General features: G+C 48.2%; 2 protein-coding genes across 2 annotated transcripts; both read left to right on the plus strand.

Annotated features, from left to right (window-relative positions):
- The first annotated feature begins 734 nt into the window (after positions 1-734).
- On the plus strand, positions 735-15,392 carry LOC148900077 (chondroitin sulfate synthase 1-like). The gene is made up of 5 exons (XM_088991572.1): positions 735-2,048; positions 3,245-3,740; positions 10,304-10,720; positions 10,803-12,014; positions 12,571-15,392. Exons 1-4 carry the CDS (start codon positions 1,759-1,761, stop codon positions 11,961-11,963), a joined length of 2,364 nt encoding a protein of 787 aa, XP_088847698.1. The 5' UTR covers positions 735-1,758; the 3' UTR covers positions 11,964-12,014; positions 12,571-15,392.
- Positions 15,393-16,573: 1,181 nt separating this feature from the next.
- On the plus strand, positions 16,574-21,918 carry lins1 (lines homolog 1). Its single transcript, XM_088991626.1, has 6 exons — positions 16,574-16,919; positions 16,993-17,082; positions 18,986-19,118; positions 19,182-19,640; positions 20,108-20,276; positions 20,339-21,918. Exons 1-6 carry the CDS (start codon positions 16,635-16,637, stop codon positions 20,745-20,747), a joined length of 1,545 nt encoding a protein of 514 aa, XP_088847752.1. The 5' UTR covers positions 16,574-16,634; the 3' UTR covers positions 20,748-21,918.
- The last annotated feature ends 109 nt before the right edge of the window (positions 21,919-22,027 follow it).

A 22,027-nucleotide genomic window follows, 5' to 3' on the forward strand; every position in this document is an offset into this window, starting at 1 on the left:
GAACCTGCCCATTCCCCTCTGTACAACCTGCACCACTCTGGATTGCACTACACAACTGTTACACGGTTGGGAAGCCTCTACCTCTACCAACACACTCATTCAAAGGTGTGCTACTTGTTACATGTAAGGAGCTCATTCTTAGCCTTAACACACAAAAACACGTACATGAAAAAAAAAGCACACTAATTGCAAAACAGCAGGTAGACAATTAACACACTACATGTATTTCCAAAACGGGGGTCGACACACCGTCCACCGAGTGATGGGACTGCACAGCGTCTTCATTGTGCAGCATCGCGGTCCCGGTCCGAAGTGGAGAGTCATTTGTGATCCGGGTCACGGCACCAATGTGACGGGTGTCACAACAGTGACTGTCTTCATCCCCACGATGCTGCCGTCTTAATGAAGACGAGACGCGTGGATGTGTCTTTTCATTTCCTTTATTTCTGCAACAGAGTATGGCAGAAGGGATGGGTGAAGTCGCATGGGTTTCGTCTTGTGATTAACCTGAATCTCCTCGAGATTGTTCTGGAAACTATGGGCGGGACATAGTGCCAAACTGTGCGCCGTTGCGTCACTTCCTTCATAATTTAATAACCTAAGTGTACAACTCCGTTACAGATAGATAGATAGATAGATAGATAGATAGATAGATAGATAGATAGATAGATAGATAGATAGATAGATAGATAGATAGATAGATAGATAGATAGATAGATAGATAGATAGATAGATAGATAGATAGATAGATAGATAGATAGATAGATAGATAGATAGATAGATAGATAGATAGCAAATAGAGAGTTCGCCAGTTATGTAGCTAGCTAGCCAGCTAGATAGCAAATCAGAGAGCTTATGTTTGGATGACTATATTATTGTTTGTTAATCATATATATATATGATGCTACAGCTGCGTGTTTGCTTTCAACATTTAGCTTGTAGTTGACATGCACATTCCACCATGATGTCCCTGATCCACTGGTGGAAAGACGCTTTGATCCTCTCCTCTTTCATCTAGAACTGTTTCATGTCATCACAAAGAGGGTACAGCAAGTCCTGAAGAATGAATGTTTCTCTGTGTCTTTGTTTTGTCATAGTGTCTCTATGCTGTCATATTATTTGTTATTTAGTTATTTTTGTTCTTTTGACTTCAAGACGGCGCCGCGAGAGTGGCTGCCTTTCCAGCAGCTCATGTATTTCGTTTTTCTACTTTCATTCCTTTCATCACTTTGCTGCTGTGAAATGTAAATTTCTCCACTGTGAGACTAATAAAGGCATATCCAATCCAATCCAATCCAATCCAATATAGTACTCCATTTGAACCAATTTGATGATAACAATAATAATACATTCCATTTCTAAGCGCCTTTCAAAACTCTCAAGGTCACTTTACAGTCACAGGGTTGAAGTTTTTCTGTGGGTGAGCAGAAGCTGTCACACACTACGGTCAAGCCAGCCTCCACTCGCAAAATCGAAGTCAAGTGAGCCGGTACTTCGATTGACAACACTGTGCATTACGGTAGTCTTCGGCATGGCGACGTAGCCCAGCCCAGCCCAGCCCAGCCGAGTCGAGTCGTTCAAAACCGGACCCCGGGCCGACGCCAGGCAGGCAGGTCGTCCGTTTTCGGGGATGCGACGCGAGCACAAGAGGAAAAGGAGGAGGAGCAGCGAGCGAGACGCCCAAGGCTGGACACTCGGCGAGGGGCGACACTCGGCAGCTTTCCTCGTCGGCTTTGATTTTCACACTCGTCGCCCGCGATGGCGGCTCGCAGCCGGAGAGCTTGGTTCGGCGTCCTGCTGGGTCTGGCGCTGGGCTTCACTCTGGCCTCCAGGCTCATCCTGCCCAAGGCCGCCGAGCTGGCCAAAACCAAGCCGGGCGGCTGCCACCTCGGCCGGCGAGGCGCCGGAGCCCCGCGCGACGGCGGTTCGCCGGCCACGGAGGATCCGGCCGCGGGGGGTCGCGGGGCCGCGCCCTCCGCTAATTTCCTCTTCGTCGGCGTCATGACGGCGCAGAAGTACCTCGACAGCCGCGCCGTGGCCGTGTACAGGTAGGTGGGCGCGCGCGCGCACTCCGATGAGCTTCCTTGAAACCTCGTTTGACTCTCGTCGATGATGATGATGATGTAGGTACGCTACAGTGAGCTATATTCCACCGCGATTGTTTCTGTCCAGTGAACCGAGCGCACTCGGGACTCACAGTCGTATATCGTTGCATTTTTGTGAAGTACGTCAAGGTCTTTGGTGGGATTTTCCAAGCTATGCAGTTTATGATGACGTATTTGTGTTTCCCTCCATCCTGGTTCGACATTAACCGAATACGACAACGAGAAACGGGGGAGGGGGGTTGATTGAGGTTTACGCTCTTTTTGCTAACCTTACAGTTTATAAAGGTGAGTAAATCGTATTTTTATAACTCATAGAAGTGGTGGAATATGTGTTTTTCTCCATAACTGCCAAGTTTCAAGCAAAAAGAAGCATTAGCATATATATTTCTAGAGCTCGCGATTTTCTTTCCTAGTTTTCAGTGACAGCCATTTTGGATTTCTGACGAAAATCTGACTGGATTCGATCGTTGTTATTTGCTAATTTATATTTTGAATCTTTTCTTGTGTTTTCTGTTCTTGTTTAGAATTTCAAAAACTCTCCAATGGTAACTTACTCGTTAAAATCTGCCAAAAATTAAGAAAGTTATGATAGTTTAAACTGTAATAAAGAACTCGGTCACAGATTTTCATTGTTTTAACTGTAATTATAGGCAGAAAATCCCCTCATATTTCGAAAAGTAATTATTTGTCATAGAACAATATATTACATCATTTGAAAGCTATTTAAATGCACTTTAATATGGTACAGTGATACCTTGGCTTACGAACTTAATTGGTTACCAGACAGAGTGTGTAAGGCGAAAAGTGTGTATCCCAAAAAATAATTTCCCATTGGAAACCATTAAAATGAGAATAATCCGTTCCCAGGTGCCCATAAAACATAATTTTCTACTTTATTATTATAAACTAGCTATTAGCTATCTATTAGCTAGCTAGCTTTCTATCGACAGTATTTGAGTTATTTCCGGGTTGAGTGAACGCTGGCGCGTGTGGCTGCCGCTGCTCACCCACAGACGAGCTTATCCTGTGACTGTAAAGTGACCTTGAGAAAGGCGCTTATAAATGAAATGTATTATTATTATAATTATATTAGCATATTTGACAATAAAGCTGACTTTGACTTTTGTGATCTTTGGCAGAACGTGGGCCAGCAGCATCCCCGGGCGGGTGGAGTTCTTCTCCAGCGAGGGCTCGCAGACCTCGGCGCCCCTCCCGCTGGTGGCGCTGAGCGGCGTGGACGACTCGTACCCGCCGCAGAAAAAGTCCTTCATGATGCTCAAGTACATGCACGACCACTACCTGGAGCGCTACGAGTGGTTCATGCGGGCCGACGACGACGTCTACGTCAAGGGCGGGCGGCTGGAGGCCTTCCTGCGCCGCCTCAACAGCAGCGCGCCGGTCTTCCTGGGCCAGACGGGCATGGGCGCCCGCGACGAGCTGGGCAAGCTGGCGCTGGAGCCCGGACAGAACTTTTGCATGGGCGGGCCCGGCGTCATCATGAGCCGGGAGGTCCTGCGCCGCGTGGTGCCGCACTTGGCACAGTGCCTGCGCCAGATGTACACCACGCACGAGGACGTGGAGGTGGGACGCTGCGTGCGCCGCTTCGCCGGGGTCCAGTGCGTCTGGTCCTACGAGGTCAGTGGCGCTGCCGATTGTCCTTCGCGCTGCCCCCACCGCCCCCACACACACACTTTTTTTAATAATAATAATAATAATAATAATAGTCATAATAATAATATTAATAATGATAACTTGTCAGGAGGTGTCGGTTGTTCTTTAAATAGTCTGACAAAGTCACAATATCATGTTTTTATTTTATTATATTTGATTTTGTTTTATTTTATTGTATTGTATTTCTCAGAAGACTTCCGGGTAGAGTGAACGCTGGCGCGAATGGCTGCCACTGCTCACCCGCACAAAAAAATCCAGTGACTGTAAAGTGTCCTTGAGAGTTTTGAAAGGCCCTTAGAAATTAAATTTATTATTATTATTATTATTATTATTATTATTATTGTTATTATTATTATTAATAATAATAATCATCATCATCATCATCATCATCACCATCATCATAACAGTAAAGTAATTCAAATAGATAGAAAGATAGCTAGGTAATAGATAGCTAATAGTTTGTAATAATAATAATACATTTCATTTCTAAGCACCTTTCCAAACTCTCAAGGTCACTTTACAGTCATTTGATATTTTTTCTGCGAGTGAGCAGCGGCAGCCACATGCGCCAGTGTTCACTCAACCCGGAAGTAATTCAAATAGAATTTCCGGCCGGCTCCTTTTTAGGAACCGGCTCTCTTTGCTCACTTCAGAGCTTTAAGAACCGGCTCGTTCGCGAACGACACATCGCTACAACAGAGGTCGTGAAGGGTCGCCGTCATGCACGTTTTCCAAGTGCCCCCCCCCCCCCTAGTTGCAACACCCCCAAGCTCTGCGCAAGCCTCACGTTAAACCTGTTGAATCAGCTGTGTTGCAACAGGGGGAGGATCTGAGTTTGACCCCCCCCCCTCCCCTCCCCGACCACCCGAGAGGCTTCCGAAAACCAACGGGCCAACTTGAAGGCTGCGTTTTGCTTTTGATGAGATTTGCTGGCAAACAAATTCCAGTTGTGCCAAAGCCACCGTGAACTTTCTCTTTGTCTTTCTCCACCTTTGTTGTCCATTTGTCGCGTTTCTCCAGATGCGCGGGACTCGCAAAAGCACATTTGCATCCTTGGACTGTAAATCACGACGGCATTTCCAATGGCCAACCAAGGCCCAAAATGTGCCGCATTGTTTTGCAAAATGGAAGCAGATGTTTTGTCGTGAAAACTTGCCCCAAGAGCCCGAGAGGGGCCTCTCGCCATGGCACAAAGCCCAGAACATTTGCCAGGAGCACAAAGTTATTGGGGACTGTCAATGAGCGCCTGTTGTTTTTCTTGTACGATGATACCTTGGCTTACGAACTCAATTGGTTCCCAGACAGAGTGTGTAAGGCGAAAAGTGTGTATCCTAAAAAATAATTTCCCATAGGAAAGCATTACAATGAGAATAATCCGTTCCCAGGTCCTCATAAAACATAATTTTCTAATTTTCTAAGCCTTAAAACTACACGAAATATACCTTATTTTATGTATAATAAATGTGCTATGGTATTATAATTAAAGATATAAACTGTACTGTATAGTAAAGTTGTTTTATTGACCTTTGTGATGGTCGTTGATGGCTTGATGGAATGGAGTGGGTGCTTTCATCAGCATTAAATACTTGATGAGGAACATAGCCTTCTTCTTTCACCATCTTAAGGAATGATCCCTTGGAGGTGATTTCTCTGCCATAATTTTACCTAGTTCCTCATGAATTGTGTTCTCTTTAGCTGGGTTGATAGCTTTTTGCGTCAAGTGTACAGATGGCTTGTGTGGGTTATTTGTGAAACCTGATTGATGGGATATTTTAATCTTGCAGTCTACACTCTGCTTTTGAACTATCAAAGTTGAAACGAGTCCAAATTTCAGAGTTTTCTATCGCCGACGATTGGCCTCCCGCCGGGGGCGGCGACATGTCAGAAAAGCAGCAAACACAGTCACGCTTGTGGACGGGTGATTTCTTTGAAATCGGCAGGAAGAAAATCTGTCGGCTTTCGAGAAGGACGACCGAGACAGGCAGCTCGTTTCCTTCCGAAAATGGCGGCAACGAGCGGCCCGTCAACCGGAGTTTGGTGTTCGGCGACCGTTCCCCGGCGCCATGGGGTCAAGCTCCGACCTTCCTGACCTACATCCCTCTCATCCAATTAGCGCAGATTAGCGGCTAAGCGTCTTAGCGCCGGGTGCGGGACGGGTCGGCACCTCGCGTTGGCCGCACGTTAGCGCTCCCTCCTCGCTTCCTGGCATCAAGCGAAGCCGGCAACATCAGCGAGTTTGAGGTTGGAGAAGAGCGGTGCGGCGCTGTCGCCGGACGGACCAGAACAGCCGCTGCTCCCGCAATCCCATTGCTAATTCCCACCACGCCATGCCTTCCACGCTCCAATCAGAACTTGCCGAGGTGAAGATCCACAAATCAAACTAGTTACAATACAATACAATACAATCCATATTGATTTATTTGGCACTTTAACAACAGCAGAACTTTTTTTCATTGAACTGCACTTCCTTGCTTTAATTGCGCCGCTCCGTCTGCTGTGAGTCCACCCAATACCCCCCAAAAAAAGAACTAAACACCACAATTCCCATTTCAGCAGATGACAAATCCACATGGACTCAATGAACGCAAGCGTGCTTGTACTCAAGTGTGCAGACTTCCGCCAGTCCCAGTGAAACGGTCGCTGCCGAAAAACCAACCGGGAACCCCTTTTGGGGTCCAAATACAGTGATACCTCAGTTTAAACATTAAAGAGACAGGCAGACGACAGAGAGAGAGAAAATGGATAGAAAACTGAAATTTGGACTTGTTTCAACTTTGATAGTTCAAAGGCAGAGTGTAGACTGCAAGGTTAAAATATCCCATCAATCAGGCTCCACAAATAACCCGCACAAGCCATCTGTACACTTGATGCAAAAAGCTATCAACCAGCTAAACAGAACACAATTGATGAGGAACTAGGTAAAATTATCGCAGAAAAAGCAATTACAAGGGATCATTCTTCAAGGTGGTGAAAGGATGCTGCGTTCCTCATTAAGTGTTTAATTCTGATGAAACCGGTCACTCCATTCCATCAAGCCATCAATGAACATCACAAAGGTAAATAAAACGACTTTATTATGTAGTACAGTTAATTTCTTTCATTATAATACCACAGCACATTTATTATACATAAAATAAGATATATTTTGTGTAGTTTTAATGCTTAGAAAATGTGAAAATTATGTTTTATGAGGACCTGGGAACGGATTATTCTCATTTTAATGGTTTCCTATGGGAAATTCATTTTTGGGATACACACTTTTCGCCTTCCACACGCTGTCTGGGAACCAATTAAGTTCGTAAGCCAAGGTATCGCTGTATCGCCATTGGGTGGAGGACGTCGCCACTGAGCGGCATTTTCCGTCGCGTCCTTGACCAAGTCGGATCTTTGTGGGGTTGATTGAGGTTTACGCTCTTTTTGCTAACCTTACAGTTTATAAAGGTGAGTAAATCGTATTTTTATAACTCATAGAAGTGGTGGAATATGTGTTTTTCTCCATAACTGCCAAGTTTCAAGCAAAAAGAAGCATTAGCATATATATTTCTAGAGCTCGCGATTTTCTTTCCTAGTTTTCACGATCACCGGGCGGGCCTCGCTTGATGACTTGTCCCGTTTCCCAGCTTTGGGCTGTAAAGAGCGATGGGGCAGTCATTAGTCCCGCCCACACCCTTCCCCGCCGGACAGGCGGCGGGGTTCCGGGGAGGAATGCTGGCCAGCAGCATTGCAGTCCACCTGCTTCCTGTGCCGCCTCGGGGCCTCGCGCGTGGTCAACGACTGCCGCCTGGAAAAAGCGCTTGTGGCTTTAACGTCCCAAGAAAGACTTCATTCCTGGCATACCGCGAACACGGGATGGTTTGAATGCAGGTGAACTGACCGGCTGGGCCTCAGCCGGGTTGACCGCCGCCCTCCGCCAAGATGACGGATGGCGCTAATTACCTCCTGCGGGGAGAAGAAAGTCACTTTGACCAAGACGGGCGCCGTGTTTGCGCAAGGCTTTAATTTGGACTTTGGGCGCGATGTCTGGACCCGCCCGTGTTTGCGTGGGAACGCGGCGCATGACAGCTGTTGCTTCACAGATGACAAATTCTTGTTTGGGGGTGCGGAAACCCACGCTGGAGAATGAATGCCCTGTTTCGGGTTTCTAATGACGCCCTCCTGGCAAATGACGCTGGAGAATACGTTTGTTTTTATCAGATTTGACTGCAGCGTTTGATCCAGTGGATCACGGCATTCGACTGTCTTGTTTGCAGCACTTGGTGGGCATTAGCGGTAGCGCTCTTGACTGGTTTAGGTCCTACCTTTCTGACAGAACCTTTTTATGTTGGCCTTGGCTGCTCTGAGTCACGTACCGCCCGTCTGTCATGTGGTGTTCCGCAGGGCTCAATTTTGGGGCCTATGTTGTTCTCAATGTACCTGCTCCGCTTGGGTTCCATCCAAAGGAAACATGCTACAGTGATGCCTCGGTTTACGAACCCCTTGGCTTACGAACTTTTTGGTTTACGAACGTTAAATTTATGAAAATTTTACCTTGGCATACCAACTATTTTTCGGGATACACCACAATGATTAATGTGTCATTCACGAACAAGCCCGTTCTCCTCACAGCCGACTTTTTTTGTCCTCTATTCCCCGCCCCCAATCTTCGGTTAAAGCCACGTGATTGGTCAAGAATGCGGTGGTTTAAACATTAAAGAGACAGGCAGACGACAGAGAGAGAGTGAGAAAATGGATAGGACTCATTTCAACTTTGATAGTTCAAAAGCAGAGTGTAGACTGCAAGGTTAAAATATCCCATCAATCAGGCTCCACAAATAACCCGCACAAACCATCTGTACACTTGATGCAAAAAGCTATCAACCCAGATAAACAGAACACAATTGATGAGGAACTAGGTCAAATTATCGCAGAGAAACCACCTGCAAGGGATGGTGAAAGAAGAATGCTACGTTCCTCATCAAGTGTTTAATGCTGATGAAACCGGCCACTCCATTCCATCAAGCCATCAACGACCATCACAAAGGTCAATAAAATGACTTTATTATATAGTAGTTTGTTTCTTTAATGATAATACCATACCACATTTATTATACATAAAATAAGGTATATTTTGTGTAGTTTTAAGGCTTAGAAAATTAGATAGTAGAAAATTATATTTTATGGGGACCTGGGAATGGATTATTCTCATTTTAATGGTTTCCTGTGGGAAATTAATTTTTGGCATACACACTTCGCCTTACACACTCTGTCTGGGAACCAATTAAGTTCGTATGCCAAGGTATCACTGTACCTCCATTTTTTTTGGGATACACACTTTTCACCTTACACGCTGTCTGGGTACCAATTAAGTTCGTAAGCCAAGGTATCACTGTAATTCCTTCCACTGCTATGCAGACGACTGTCAGATCGATGTGCCACTGAGCAAAAAAGACCGCTTGTATCCTGCCTGGAGGAAATCAAAACCTGGATGGCACAAAACACCTTGAACTTGATTGAAAAGAAGACAGAAGTGATCCTGTTTGGTCCCAGTGGCCTATGCACATTTTACCCTGTCGACTCGGGCCCCCTGGCTCCTGATCTCAAGTCAACAGTCTAAAACTTGGGTCTTAAACTGGACAGTGACTTGAAACTTGACCAACAAATTGGTGCCGTTGTTCTTTCATCCGCGGTAGCTGTCTAAAATCTAAGGTCTCCTTTCTCATGAGCACCTTGAAGCAGTCATTCATGCCTTTGTCACATCTCGGCTCGATTAGTGTAACGCGCTTGACTTTTGAGTCAACCAATGAAGCATCTCCAGTTGCTCCATAATGCTGCTGGAGCACATAACTCCTACTCTGGCCTCCCTTCACTAGCTCCCTCTACATTTTAGAGATCTTCAAGAGCTTATTGTCTTCAAATCTTTCAATGGCCTCGCTTCTCAGCCCCTACCCAGCACCTCAGGTCAGCTGACCAGACATTATTAGATGTGCCAAAAACTAAACGGAGTCTCCGAGGGGATGGAACCTTTTCCGTGTATGTTCCTTCTCTCTGGCATGACCTGAAACTGAATATTGGGCAAGCCCCCTCGCTGCCCATTTGTAAAACCCGCCTCTTTAAACTCACTTGTACTCTTTGGCATTGGACTCAGACTTGATCTCCGTCTCACTCCCTGGGTCTTGACTGTAAAGTGTCCTTGAGAGTTTTGAAAGGCGCTTAGAAATAAAACGTATTATTATTATTATTATTATCTTTGTGACTGCTTTTTGTCTGTAAAGGACAGTTGTCCATGTGCAGCACTTTGTACGCAGTTTGTCTGTTTGAAAATGCTCCAGAAATACACTTGAGTTGAGTGGACGGGGAGCTACGTTTGGTTGTTGCAAATGGGCTTGTACCTAAGCCCGTCGGCGGGAGGGGAAGGCGGGGTGACCCTCGCTCACATCGCGCTTGACAGAAAGCCAGCCAATAACGCGGCGGCTGGCGGCGTCCAGATTGCGGTCGGCGGATCGGGTCATTGAGCTGAGCCACTCAACGCGGTGTCGCCGGCTTTGCAGATGCAACAGCTGTTCTACGAGAACTACGAGTCCGACAAGAAAGGCTTCATCCGCGAGCTGCGCAGCGGCAAGATCGATCGGGCCATCACGCTGCACCCCAACAAGAACCCGCCCTACCAGTACCGCCTGCACGCTTACCTGCTGAGCCAGAATGCGGCCGCGCTGCGCCACCGCAGCGTGCGCCTTCACCGCGAGCTGGTCCAGATGGCGCAGCTGGGCGCCCCCGAGCCGGACGCCGAGGACCGGCGGCTAGGGGCGCCGGCCTCCTTCATGAGGTTCCAGCCCCGCCGCCGCCGCGACGTCCTGGAATGGGACTTCCTGAGCGCCAGGCACCTCTTCTCCGCGTGGGACGGGCAGCCGCCCCGCCGCGGGACCGACGCGGCGCAGCGCCAGGCCCTGGACGACATTGTCACGCAGGTGGGTGACGCAACGGCGAGCGCCGCGACCGCCCGTTCGTCGGCCCGCCCGATGTAATGCACCGCCCGCCCTTCCGCCGCAGGTGATGGAGATGATCAACGCCAACGCGAAGAGACGCGGGCGCGTCATCGACTTCAAAGACATCCAGTACGGCTACCGGCGGGTCAACCCGCTGTACGGCGCTGAGTATGTGCTGGACCTGCTGCTGCTCTACAAGAAGCACAAAGGCAAGAGCATGACGGTGCCGGTGCGGCGCCACGCTTACCTGCAGCAGACCTTCAGCCGCATCCAGTTCCGCGAGGAGCAGCCCACCGACGCCGCCGCGCTGCATCGGGGCGGCTCGGACTCGCTCTCCTTCCTGTCGCTGGACTCGCTGAAGAAGCTGGTTCCCTTCCGGCCGGCGCCGCCGGCCTCGGGCGCCGGGCGTCCGGACCCCCGGGAGGAGAAAGTCAACATCCTGGTGCCGCTGTCGGGCCGCTACGAGGTCTTTGCACGCTTCATGGCCAACGTGGAGCGCGTGTGCCTGATCCCCGAGCAGAACGTCAAGCTGCTTGTCCTGCTGTTCAGCGCTGCCAACGCCAGCGAGCAGGTCCGGCAGGTGGAGCTGATGCGCGAGTATCACATCAAGTACCCGCGGGCCGAGCTGGAGATCAAAACGGTGGGGGGGACCTTCTCGCGGGCGCTGGCGCTGGAGGTGGGCACGGCCTACTTCTCCAACCGCTCGCTGCTCTTCTACTGCGACGTGGACCTCCTGTTCACCGCCGACTTCCTGCAGCGCTGCCGGGCCAACGCGGCGGCGGGCCGCTCCGCCTACTTCCCGGTGGTCTTCAGCCAGTACGACCCCGGGGTGGTGCGACGGTCCCTCGCCGACCACTACGCGATGACGGCCGAGACGGGCATGTGGAGGAACTTTGGCTTCGGCGTGGTGTGCGCCCACAAGGGGGACCTGGCGCGCGCCGGCGGCTTAGACACCTCCATCCGGGGTTGGGGCCTGGAGGACGTGGACCTGTTTGACAAATTCCTGCGCTCGGGCGCGGTCCCCTTCCGCGGGAGCGACCCGGGCATCGTGCACGTGCATCACCCGGTCACCTGCGACCCCCAACTGCAGCCCAAGCAGTACAAGATGTGCTTGGGGTCCCGGGCGTCCTCGTGGGGGTCCGTCCGCCAGCTGGCCCAGCTCTGGTTGGACAAGAACCACCAGGGTCCCCCGTCGTCCGCCAATGCGTCGCTCAGGGCGGCCTGACGCCTGATTGGTTCCTTGTCCCGAATCGGCCCCCAACGACCTCGTGGTTTTGTGAGTAGATGATTGTCTCTTTGGATGCATTTGAGTTTTCTTTGCTGCCAGCTGCTAGGTTTGAATATAACAAGCTAATATTAGCGTGAACAGTTACATTTAATCTTTAGATAAGAGAGACAAAAGACAAAGACTGAGATGAGCAGCCCAGATTTAAAGGTGTACCACATGCATATTCAAATTTGGCCCACACAAAGAAATCCAGTTCCCCATTTGGTCCTTCCTGGGATCTGCTTTACGTCTTTGTTCTCAAGGTATTTCCTGACCTCCAGGCGAGGTGCAAGGTAGATCAAAAGTTGCCGAGTCAGTGTTTGCTCACTTCCTTTCATCTGCGTTGTCCAGCATTTGGCCATGTTGTCATTTCACACTTCCTTTGTGTCTGCCAGCCGGCTCCCCTTGGATCTCCTGGCACCTGAAACATAAGTCTCCAATCAACAATACCTCATTGTTCTGTTATCTATTTTCAAGCAAAGCAATATTTATACTGATTAAACTTACTGTGCTTATCTTGACAATGTTTAATATGGCTAAATAAATGTATCTATTTCCTTCACAGCCAAAGTTGATTGTTGGTGAGCCACGGACGGACGGAGGGGCCTCCTCTCCCAACCACGCATCAAGACACCGCCCGCCCGCCGCCGTCGCTGGCGAGGCCACGCCCTGAAAGGCATTTGCGATTGCGTTCCGAATACAACGGGCGACCATTTCCATTTCATGCTAGGAGAGCACTCACAAACTGTGGTTACCCTCAGTGGTCTTTTAACAAATGCCAAAAAGAAAAGAATAGGGAATGAAACAAAAAATTCTGAAGATACTAAAAGGAGAGGAGTAGCAGTACCTTACATTGCAGGGGTTTCTGAAAAGCTACCAGTCCTTTGGCAACACAAAAAACCGATAAACAAGGCAAAAATGAGTGCATCCAAAAAATGGGCTGCTAAATGAAAAACAAAGTAATGTAGTTTATTCAATACTTTGTAAACATGAAAATTGTAAAGAGCAATACATTGGGGAGACTGAACAAATTCTCAAAAAAACTTAATACTAGTGGGCCTCAATCCGCAGTACATATGCAACTAAAAGCTAGCAAGCACTCATTTGACGACAATGAGGTTAAAATCTTAGCGAAAGAAAATAAGTGGTTTGAAAGGGGAGTAAAAGAAGCTATTTTCATAAAACAGCAAAACCCTTCACTAAATCGCCATGGTGGGGTCAGGTTCAATTTGGATCGTTCCTACAACCGACTTTTTAGGCAACATAGGCTTAGTTATGCTGATGAGGTGACACCAGATCAAATGGGGCAATCAGGCCAGTCGTAGACCCCATACTCAGGCAGGACAATAGAAATAATTCAGGGAATAGTCCTCTGCTCCCCAAACCTGGGAGCAGGGACCAATCATAGCAGAGTCTGGCACCGCTACGTCTGGACAGTAGGGATATATGTCGGGCCAAAACTACCAGCAAAAGATTTTAGTTCTCTGACTAAGCCTCTTGCATAAGAAGCGAAACGTTCGACACCTTCAAAGAAGTACAGATGACGGCTGATGAAACCTTTTCATCGATTTCCATTTCTTGTCATTTGTTGGGGAGGAGAAACCCCGCCAAGTTTCCAAACTCTTGCTGGGGTCAAGTGGCCCGAGTGAAGCGGGTGGGGCCAAATGTGGTCGCCTGCCACCAACTTGAAATTTTCAATGGCTGCCTTGAGCATGAAATCCTTGCCTGGATCTCATCTGGCTTTTTTTTTACGGTCCCTCGATGACGACAACGATGGTTTTGGCGACTTTGATGATTCGAAGAGGCGACTTGGACTCACCAAAGACCCGCCCGGGTGCCTGCTAGCCCCCACTGGCGCAGACAAAGACGCTTGTGAAATACTTTGATACCTCGGTTTACGAACTACTTGGCTTACGAACTTTTCGGTTTACGAATGTTACATTTATGAACATTTTACCTTGGCATACGAACTATTTTTCGGGAGACACACGGAGCGCCACAATGAGTGATGTGTCGTTGCCGAATCAGCCCGTTCTCCTAACAAGAAAATGGCAGCCGACTGTTTTTGTCCTCTATTCCCCGCCCCCAGTCTTCGGTTAAAGCGACGTGATTGGTCAAGAACGCAGCAGTGAGGGAGAGGGGAGGGGTTAAACATTAAAGAGACAGGCAGACGACAGAGAGAGTGATTAAATGGATAGAAAATAGTGAAATTTGGACTCGTTTCAATTTTGATGGTTCAAAAGCAGAGTGTAGAGTGGAAGATCAATGAAAAGGTTTCTTCAGCTCTCGTCTGTACTTCTTCAAAGGTGTCAGATGTTTCGCTTCTTATCCAAGATGCTTTGTCAGCGAACTAAAGTCTTTTGCTGGTAGTTTCGGCCTCTCAGAGCAGGGACCAATCATTGCAGAGTCCGGCACCGCCACGTCTGGATAGTAGGGATATATATCGGGCCAAAACTACCAGCAAAAGATTTTAGACACCTAGTTTCAAGTAGTTTCAAGGCTTTCAAAATTAGAAAGTAGAAAATTATGTTTTATGGGGACCTGGGAACGGATTATTCTCATTTTAATGGTTTCCTATGGTAAATTATATTTTGCAATACACACTTTTCACCTTCCACTGTCTGGGAACCAATTAAGTTCGTAAGACAAGGTATCACTGTAATCTCAAAGGGCTCTCGGTTGTTTCAGGCGCACCTCGCGGTCACAAAGTCACGGTGGGGGGTGCTTTCTTGTCAGGCCACGTGTGATGACCCAAAGATGGAATGAAGTTTTTCTTGTTTTGGCTTGCTTTTATATTGTTCTTTGATTCTGTCCAAGTGGCAACTTTTCTATTAAAAAAAAAATCTCAATCACGCAGGGAAAAGGGGCGTTTCAATGTTGGATTTGTCGTGTTGGATAAAACCTTCCTGAAAATTCCATTCCATCACCCCAAAAAAGTCAAAATGACAAAATGGCCGATGTGACGCTTACACGACCGGATAGTATACGATGTCAATCTGTTGTTTTTAAGCAACATTTTCTTTTGAATACTATTAGATACCAAACTGTTGACAGTTTATTTATAAATTTGATAACTTTTAGTGTCATTTTATTATTATCGATTTTTAATAGCTGCCTGGCTATCTAATAGCTAAATAGCTGTCTGGCTAGCTAAATAATGGCCATATAGCTATCTATATAGCTATCTAATAGCTATATAGCTATCTAGCTGGCTGTCTGTTGGCTAGATATATAGCTTTCTTTCTATTTGAGTTACTATTTGAGTTGCTTCTGGGTTGAGTGAACGCTGGTGCGTGTGGCTGCCGCTGCTCACCCACAGAAAATGTTATCCTGTGACTGTGAAGTGACCTTGAGAGTTTTGAAAGGCGCTAATAAATTAAATGTATTATTATTATTAAACGGTTTACTGGACAGTTTATAAATGTTATATCTTTTAGTGTCATTTTTATCATTTTATATTTCATATTTTCAATTTTATGGTGAGTATAGTTTTGCTTTTTTGAATGTTGCTGTACCGATGACCATTTCGTAGTGATGGGTACATGAGGCATCCTGTATCGTTTCGACACAGTGACACACTGTGTTGCTGTGTACTGACACCTGGTGGACATGCAGGAAACATTTAACAGGGTCATCTGACACTGATCTGTCAACACACATTTTAATCTTTGCAAGGTACGTAGTCCTGAAAATAAATAGATAAATACATAAACAAATAGATAAATAGTTAAATACATAAATGAATAAATACATTTTTGAATAGGTAAATAAATAAATACATATATAAATACAAAACTAAACCTTAAAAAACTAAACGTAGTACTTTTTTTAACCATTTAATGCCATAAACCAATAATAACGAGGAACCCTGTATGGGTTTACGTTCAAACATTAAACCTGAGCCGATTTACTCTTTAATCACGTTATATTGAGCGACCAGTTCATTCAGAATTTATTTAAACGTGTACTTAAATATTAAATACGACCCAAACTTGATTTCCGTGCTGAAAAAGCAACACCCCCCCCTCAACAAGTCCCCGTCCAACTGGTAATTGAGAGATCACTTTGTTTACGTTAGGAGAAAGCCTAATTCTGTCCTGCAACGTCATTAATCGGCGACGGAGAACAGAATCCAGAAAGGGGAAAACTTTTGCAATTTTTTCCCGAACATTTAATGCAATATGAACCTCCCGGAGTTGTAGCTTATAACTATTTTATAGTGAGCGTTTCGGTATATTTCTTTCAACGCAATGACGACGTCATCCCCAAAAGATTAACAATGAAGTCATAAAGAACGCGCCGGTTCCCATAGCAACAGTGGTTTCGGTAGTAGTCACGTGATTTTCTTAAAGCGGTACGCGCACCGACACGGGATTTTGCCCTGGAAGCTCGGCGCACGCATCGACGCCTCAGTGTTGCTGAAAAAAGTCAGCTCCCATTTCCGGCTCTTTGTTGGAAACCGGCTCTTTTCGTTCACTTAAGTGATCCGGGTATAAGAACCGGCTCGTTCGCGAACGACACATCACTAGGAGGAGGAGGAAGGAAAGAAGAAGAAGAAGAAGAAGAAGAAGAAGAAGAAGAAGAAGAAGAAGAAGAAGAAGAAGAAGAAGAAGAAGAAAAAGAAGAAAGATGGCGACGGCGTCCCCCGTCCTCGTCCAAGTTTATCAGCGCTGCCTGAGCGCGGACGCCCAAGCAAGACCGAAGGGGGACGCCGAGGATTCGGCGCGGGCGATCCTGGACGGCGTGCGCGCGCATTGTCGCCGCGGGGACGGCGCGGCGGACGCGTGCTGCTTGGCTCTGTCGCTGGTCGCCCGGGTCGTTACCGCGGCGACGGCTTGGACGCCCCGCGACGCCGGCTTCTCCCGGGACGCGCTGGTGGTCTTGCTTCTGGACTTGGACGTCGTGTCTCTCATGGTGAGCGCCCCCCCCCCCGCGCCGATGGCTCAGTCGGAAGGCTTGAGGTGACGCTAATGCTAACGCGGGGCAGGTGGCCAAGTTCGGCTGCGAGGACCAAACTGTGCGTCACTTGGCTGCGAAGGGCACTTCCGCGTGTGTCCTCTACCAACTGCAAGTATCTGTAAGTACGTCTCTTCGCGTGTTTTTCATGTTTTTTGAAGTCTAGGGGGAAGTGACAGGGTTGTTTTATTTTGGGTCCTGACTTAGACAAACGAGACTCAAAAACAGAATAGACAACGAGCCAGCCGCTTGGAGAACATTCACACTAGTGATGTGTCGTTCGCGAACGAGCCGGATCTCGGAAGTGAACGAAGAGAGCCGGTTCCTAACAAGGAGCCGGAAATGGGAGCCGACTTTTTTTGTCCATCCAGTTATGAATATGATTCAAATAGTTCTGAAGAGGAAAGCATAAATGTTTGCAACCGATTAAAGAAGTCCTTCCGTATCAATTCGAGCCCTCTGGACTCCAATGTAGCGCCCAGAAAATGCACAAGATGGCGCACAAGCTCCGTTAGAAATGGGCTGATTTGTCCGCTGGGAATTTGTGTCAACTGACGCCTTCTTTATGCGTATTACCGCCATTGGCTGCGACACACAACGATTCACCATCGCATTGTTTATGTAGTTTTCCTTCTAATTTCACGATCTACATGGTGTTTTCAGACCAAAAAAAAGTACCCAAAATGCATTGTGTATCACTTTCTCAGTAAGGGGTGTTCCTTCTGTGACGTCACGTGGGGGATCGTCATCAATTCAAAAACAAGACTTCCTGAATATTCAGCACGAGTCTTAAAACGTAAAATATAGCTATATGCGGTGGAATTATTAAAATACGCTCAGTGAAGTGATTTCACAAATTATGGACGCAACTTGTCCGGAGGTGTCGGTTGTCCTTTAAAGTTATCTAGCTAGCTACCAAGTTATCTATTGGCTGGCAGGATGGCTATCTGGCTGGCTATCTAGCTAGCTATCTAAATAGCTATTAGCTAGCGAACAGATAGGAACGGTCTCAGGCAATATAAGAGGTAGAAAAAAAATACACAATACACAAAATATACCTATCTATTCGCCACCCATCAGCCGGCGAATATCCACTCGCCAGCGAACAGCCAGGAAATAGCTAGCGAATAGATAGCTAATAGCTAGCTAGCAAATAGCCAGCCACTAGCCGGTGAACAGAAAGCTAATAGCTAGCTAGCAAACGGCTAGCGAATACATAGCTAATAGCTAGCTAGCAAATAGCTAGCCATTAGCCAGTGAATAGCTATTAGCTAGCGAACAGACAGCCACGAGCCAGCGAACAGATAGCCACAAGCCAGAAAACAGATAGCAAACAGCCAGCGAACAGATAGCTAATAGCTAGCTAGCAAATAGCTAGCCATTAGCCAGTGAATAGATAGCCATTAGCCAGCGAATAACTATTAGCTCGCGAACAGATAGCCACTAGCCTGCGAACACACAGCCACTAGCCTGCGAACAGATAGCTAATAGCCAGCTAGCAAACAGCTAGCGAATAGATAGCTAATAGCTCGCTAGCAAATAGCTAGCCATTAGCCAGTGAATAGCTATTAGCTAGCGAAGAGACAGCCTCGAGCCAAAAAACAGATAGCTAATAGCCAGCTAGCAAACAGCCAGCGAACAGATAGCTAATAGCTAGCTAACAAATAGCTAGCCATTAACCAGCGAATAGCTATTAGCTCGCGAACAGATAGCCACTAGCCTGCGAACAGATAGCTAATAGCCAGCTAGCAAACAGCTAGCGAATGTATAGCTAATAGCTCGCTAGCAAATAGCTAGCCATTAGCCAGTGATTAGCTATTAGCTAGTACTTGAGACGTGAAACAAAATGGCAGACCCATCACTTTGGTGCGCAATTGCCCCTTCCCCCCGACTTCCGCCCTCTCTGACTTCCTGTTGCTACGTCACGTGTGCTTTTTTTTCTCCTTGACTTTCCTGCGTGCGCGTTTTCACTCGCATTTGCCGCTTCCGGGAAGCATGATTGACAGGCGCGCGTGTGACCACAGGGGGCGCTAGATCCCGCCTGGCGTGAGATGTGCGAGCGGGCGCTGCTCACCTCGCCCGCCTGCCCCCAACTGGACTCCTGCTTGTGGTCGCTGACGTGGATTCTCCAGAAGGTTCTACGCGCCAACCGCCAAGGTGAAAACCGGCAAGTGCCGGGCCAATGACGCCGACCCAACGGCTTCTCCTTCGATCCGTCAGAACTGGCGCGGACGCTGGCGAAGGCCTTTGAGGCGAGCGTGGCGGCAGCCGGGAGGTTACTGGCGGCCGACCAGGACGCCCACGCCGACACCTTTTGCCTGCTGCTAGACCTGGCGGAAATCCTCGCCGCGGCCGGCGGGGCCCCGCCTTTGACGCAGGTCCACGCCGCCGACTTACTCTGCGCCGTGACGCGAACGCCGCGCTACTTTGTTAGCAAGAGGCTGGCGCTGTTGTTGAAGCGGGCGGCGCTGCGCCAGACCGGCGAGGACTACCTGGCCGTCGCCGTGTCGGACGCGGTGGCGGACGATTGGTTGGCGAAGGTCCGCGTGGGGTCGCCGGCGTTTTTCGGCGGGACGAGTCTCGCCAACGGCGGTTGCGGCGGCGGTTACGACGGCGCCATGCTGCGCGCCGTCGGCCTGCTGGTCATCAAGAGCATCCAGCGTCACGCCGCCGCCAAAGGTGAGCGCGCCGACCTTTCGGGTCCAACTGACGCCGTCGTCTTGACCTTGAAGCTTTGTTCTCCTCGGCGGAAAGGAAGAAGTAGAAAAACAAAATACAGGAGCTGCTGTCAAGGCAGCCATCTTGAAGTCCAAACGACAAAAAAACGAAATAATAAATATGACAACACAAAGACACTTCAGCAATTTCCGCAACCTCTTTGTTGCATGAAGCAGTTTGAGATGAAAGGGGAGTTAAAGCGTCCTTTTCACCAGTGGATCCCGCACGTCATGCTAAAAAAAGGCGCACGCATCTGCTACTAGCTAAGTTTTGACAGCAAACATGAAGCTGTAGCATCCGTTGATGAAAAGAAATGGTTTTACATCTCTGGTGCCACGTCAATCCGCTTCATTTCCAAGCCGCGACCACCCCCTCGCTTTTTTTTTCAGACTTTTTTTCTCATTTGTCATTCTCATGTCTGGTTTCAGGTGTGGCGGGCGGGCATTTGGCCCGCCTGTGGCACTTCCTGCGCGACAATGGCGCCCGTCCGACGGACGGCGCCCACGATTGCGCCGTCCTCCCGCTGCTGTTCTGCGAGCAGGACGACGACTTGATGGAGGCGTCCAAAGCCTCGCTGGCCATCTTCCTCGGACTCAGGTGCGTCCGTCAGGTGCGTCGTCGCCTATTCCCGTGTTGAACGTGCACCCTCGCCCCGGCAGAGACGGGCCGGCGCGGGACGCCCAACCCTGCGCCGCCGGCTGCAACCCCCACTGCCACTTCCTGCTGCTCTTGCGCGCCGTCTGCTTCGACCACCGCGTCCTCCTGGACTTCCTGGTGTCGGCGGAAACCTGCTTCCTGGAGTATCTGCTGCGCTACCTGCGCTACCTGAGGACCGACCGACGGGGCTGGGACGCCTCGCGCCGGCGATTGGACGTCTCGGGGCGCTGGCGGCGCTGCCTTCTGCGTCTGCACCGCCTGCTGGCCAGGCTGCAGGCCAAGAAGCTTTTCCCGTACAAGGCCGACGCCCTCCTGCGACTCTTGGCGCAAGTCACGCGGCCGCCCGACCCGCAGGCGTGCGTCCGCCTCGCTGTTGGAAATGAGCATCACAAACACTCTCCTGACGAGTGATGAGCCGGTTCTTTTGGCTCGGCTCACTAAAAAGATCCGGCTCTTTTGGCTCCCAAATGGCTCCTCAGTTTTTTGTGTGCCTTAAAGGACAACCGACATCACTTTTTTGTTTCCTAACTGACATCAGAAAAACGTTTTATAGCATCTAAAATACCCAAAACACACAGTATCATATTTTTAGTCAAATGCAAAACACCAATAAAAATGACTTAAAGTGTCCAAAATCTGCAAAAAAAAAAAAAATGAACCCGGAAGTGGCCAGTTTCAGAATGTCCCGCCCCCTTGTTGGTGATGTCACGCCAAGACGTCTTGCCTTGCTGGAGAATCAAAAAGATTGCTTCAGATTCGGAGAATATGCTTTCTTGTTACACATCCAGTTATGAATATGATTCAAATAGTTCTGAAGAGGAAAGCATACATGTTTGCAATAGATTCAAGAATTTATTTAGTGTCATTTTGAGGCATCAGGGGTGGGAAATGTCGCACACAAAAAAAGGCAGAAAATGGCGACAAAGCCGTGTAAGGAATTAATCAGCCCATTTCCACATGCTAATTAATTCCTTACATGGAGCTTTGTCGCCCACTTCTGTCTCCTTTTGGTACGACTCGACGTTTTCAGACCAAAGTACAGCAAAATGCATTGACGTGATGTTTTTGTGCCTTAAATTAACTACCAAAATTTATGTGAAAAACAATGAACAACAATGAAAAATGCTATAATCCCAACTAGTAAAAATGCTAATTGGAAATGATAATGACAGCATAATGTGAGAACATTTGTCCACTTGTCTACCCCCCGCCCCCCACACCCCCCCCCCTTCTTCTCACTGCTGCGTGTTGTCTGTAATTCTCCCCTCCCTCCTCTACCACGGATATCGACCAATCACGTGCGGCTTTAACCGAAGACTGGGGCGGGGAATAGAGAGAAAAAAGTCAGATCCCATTTCCGGCTCCTTGTTAGGAAATGGCTTTAATCGTTCACTTCAGAGATCCGGCTCTAAGAACCGGCTCGTTCGCGAACGACACATCACTAAAATAGATAGCTTGAGCGCAATATCAACGGATGCCACAGTCAAAATGCAAGCGTAATATTTGTCATCTGTGGGTTTGTATTCTTGACAAAATGTTGTGTTGTATCTTTCATCGCAAATCCTAATCTTCAAAGTCTCAAGCTGTGCCATGACTACTTCTTTCCGAGCGCATCATCGCAACACGAGGAAGAATAGCCGTCATCGCCCTACCAATGGCAGACTGTCATTCTTTGTCAAGCGGCAATTGTG

The sequence above is a fragment of the Hippocampus bargibanti genome, linkage group LG03 (assembly GCF_051943395.1).
Source record: "Hippocampus bargibanti isolate YZ-2025 linkage group LG03, ASM5194339v1, whole genome shotgun sequence".
Classification (NCBI taxonomy): domain Eukaryota; kingdom Metazoa; phylum Chordata; class Actinopteri; order Syngnathiformes; family Syngnathidae; genus Hippocampus; species Hippocampus bargibanti.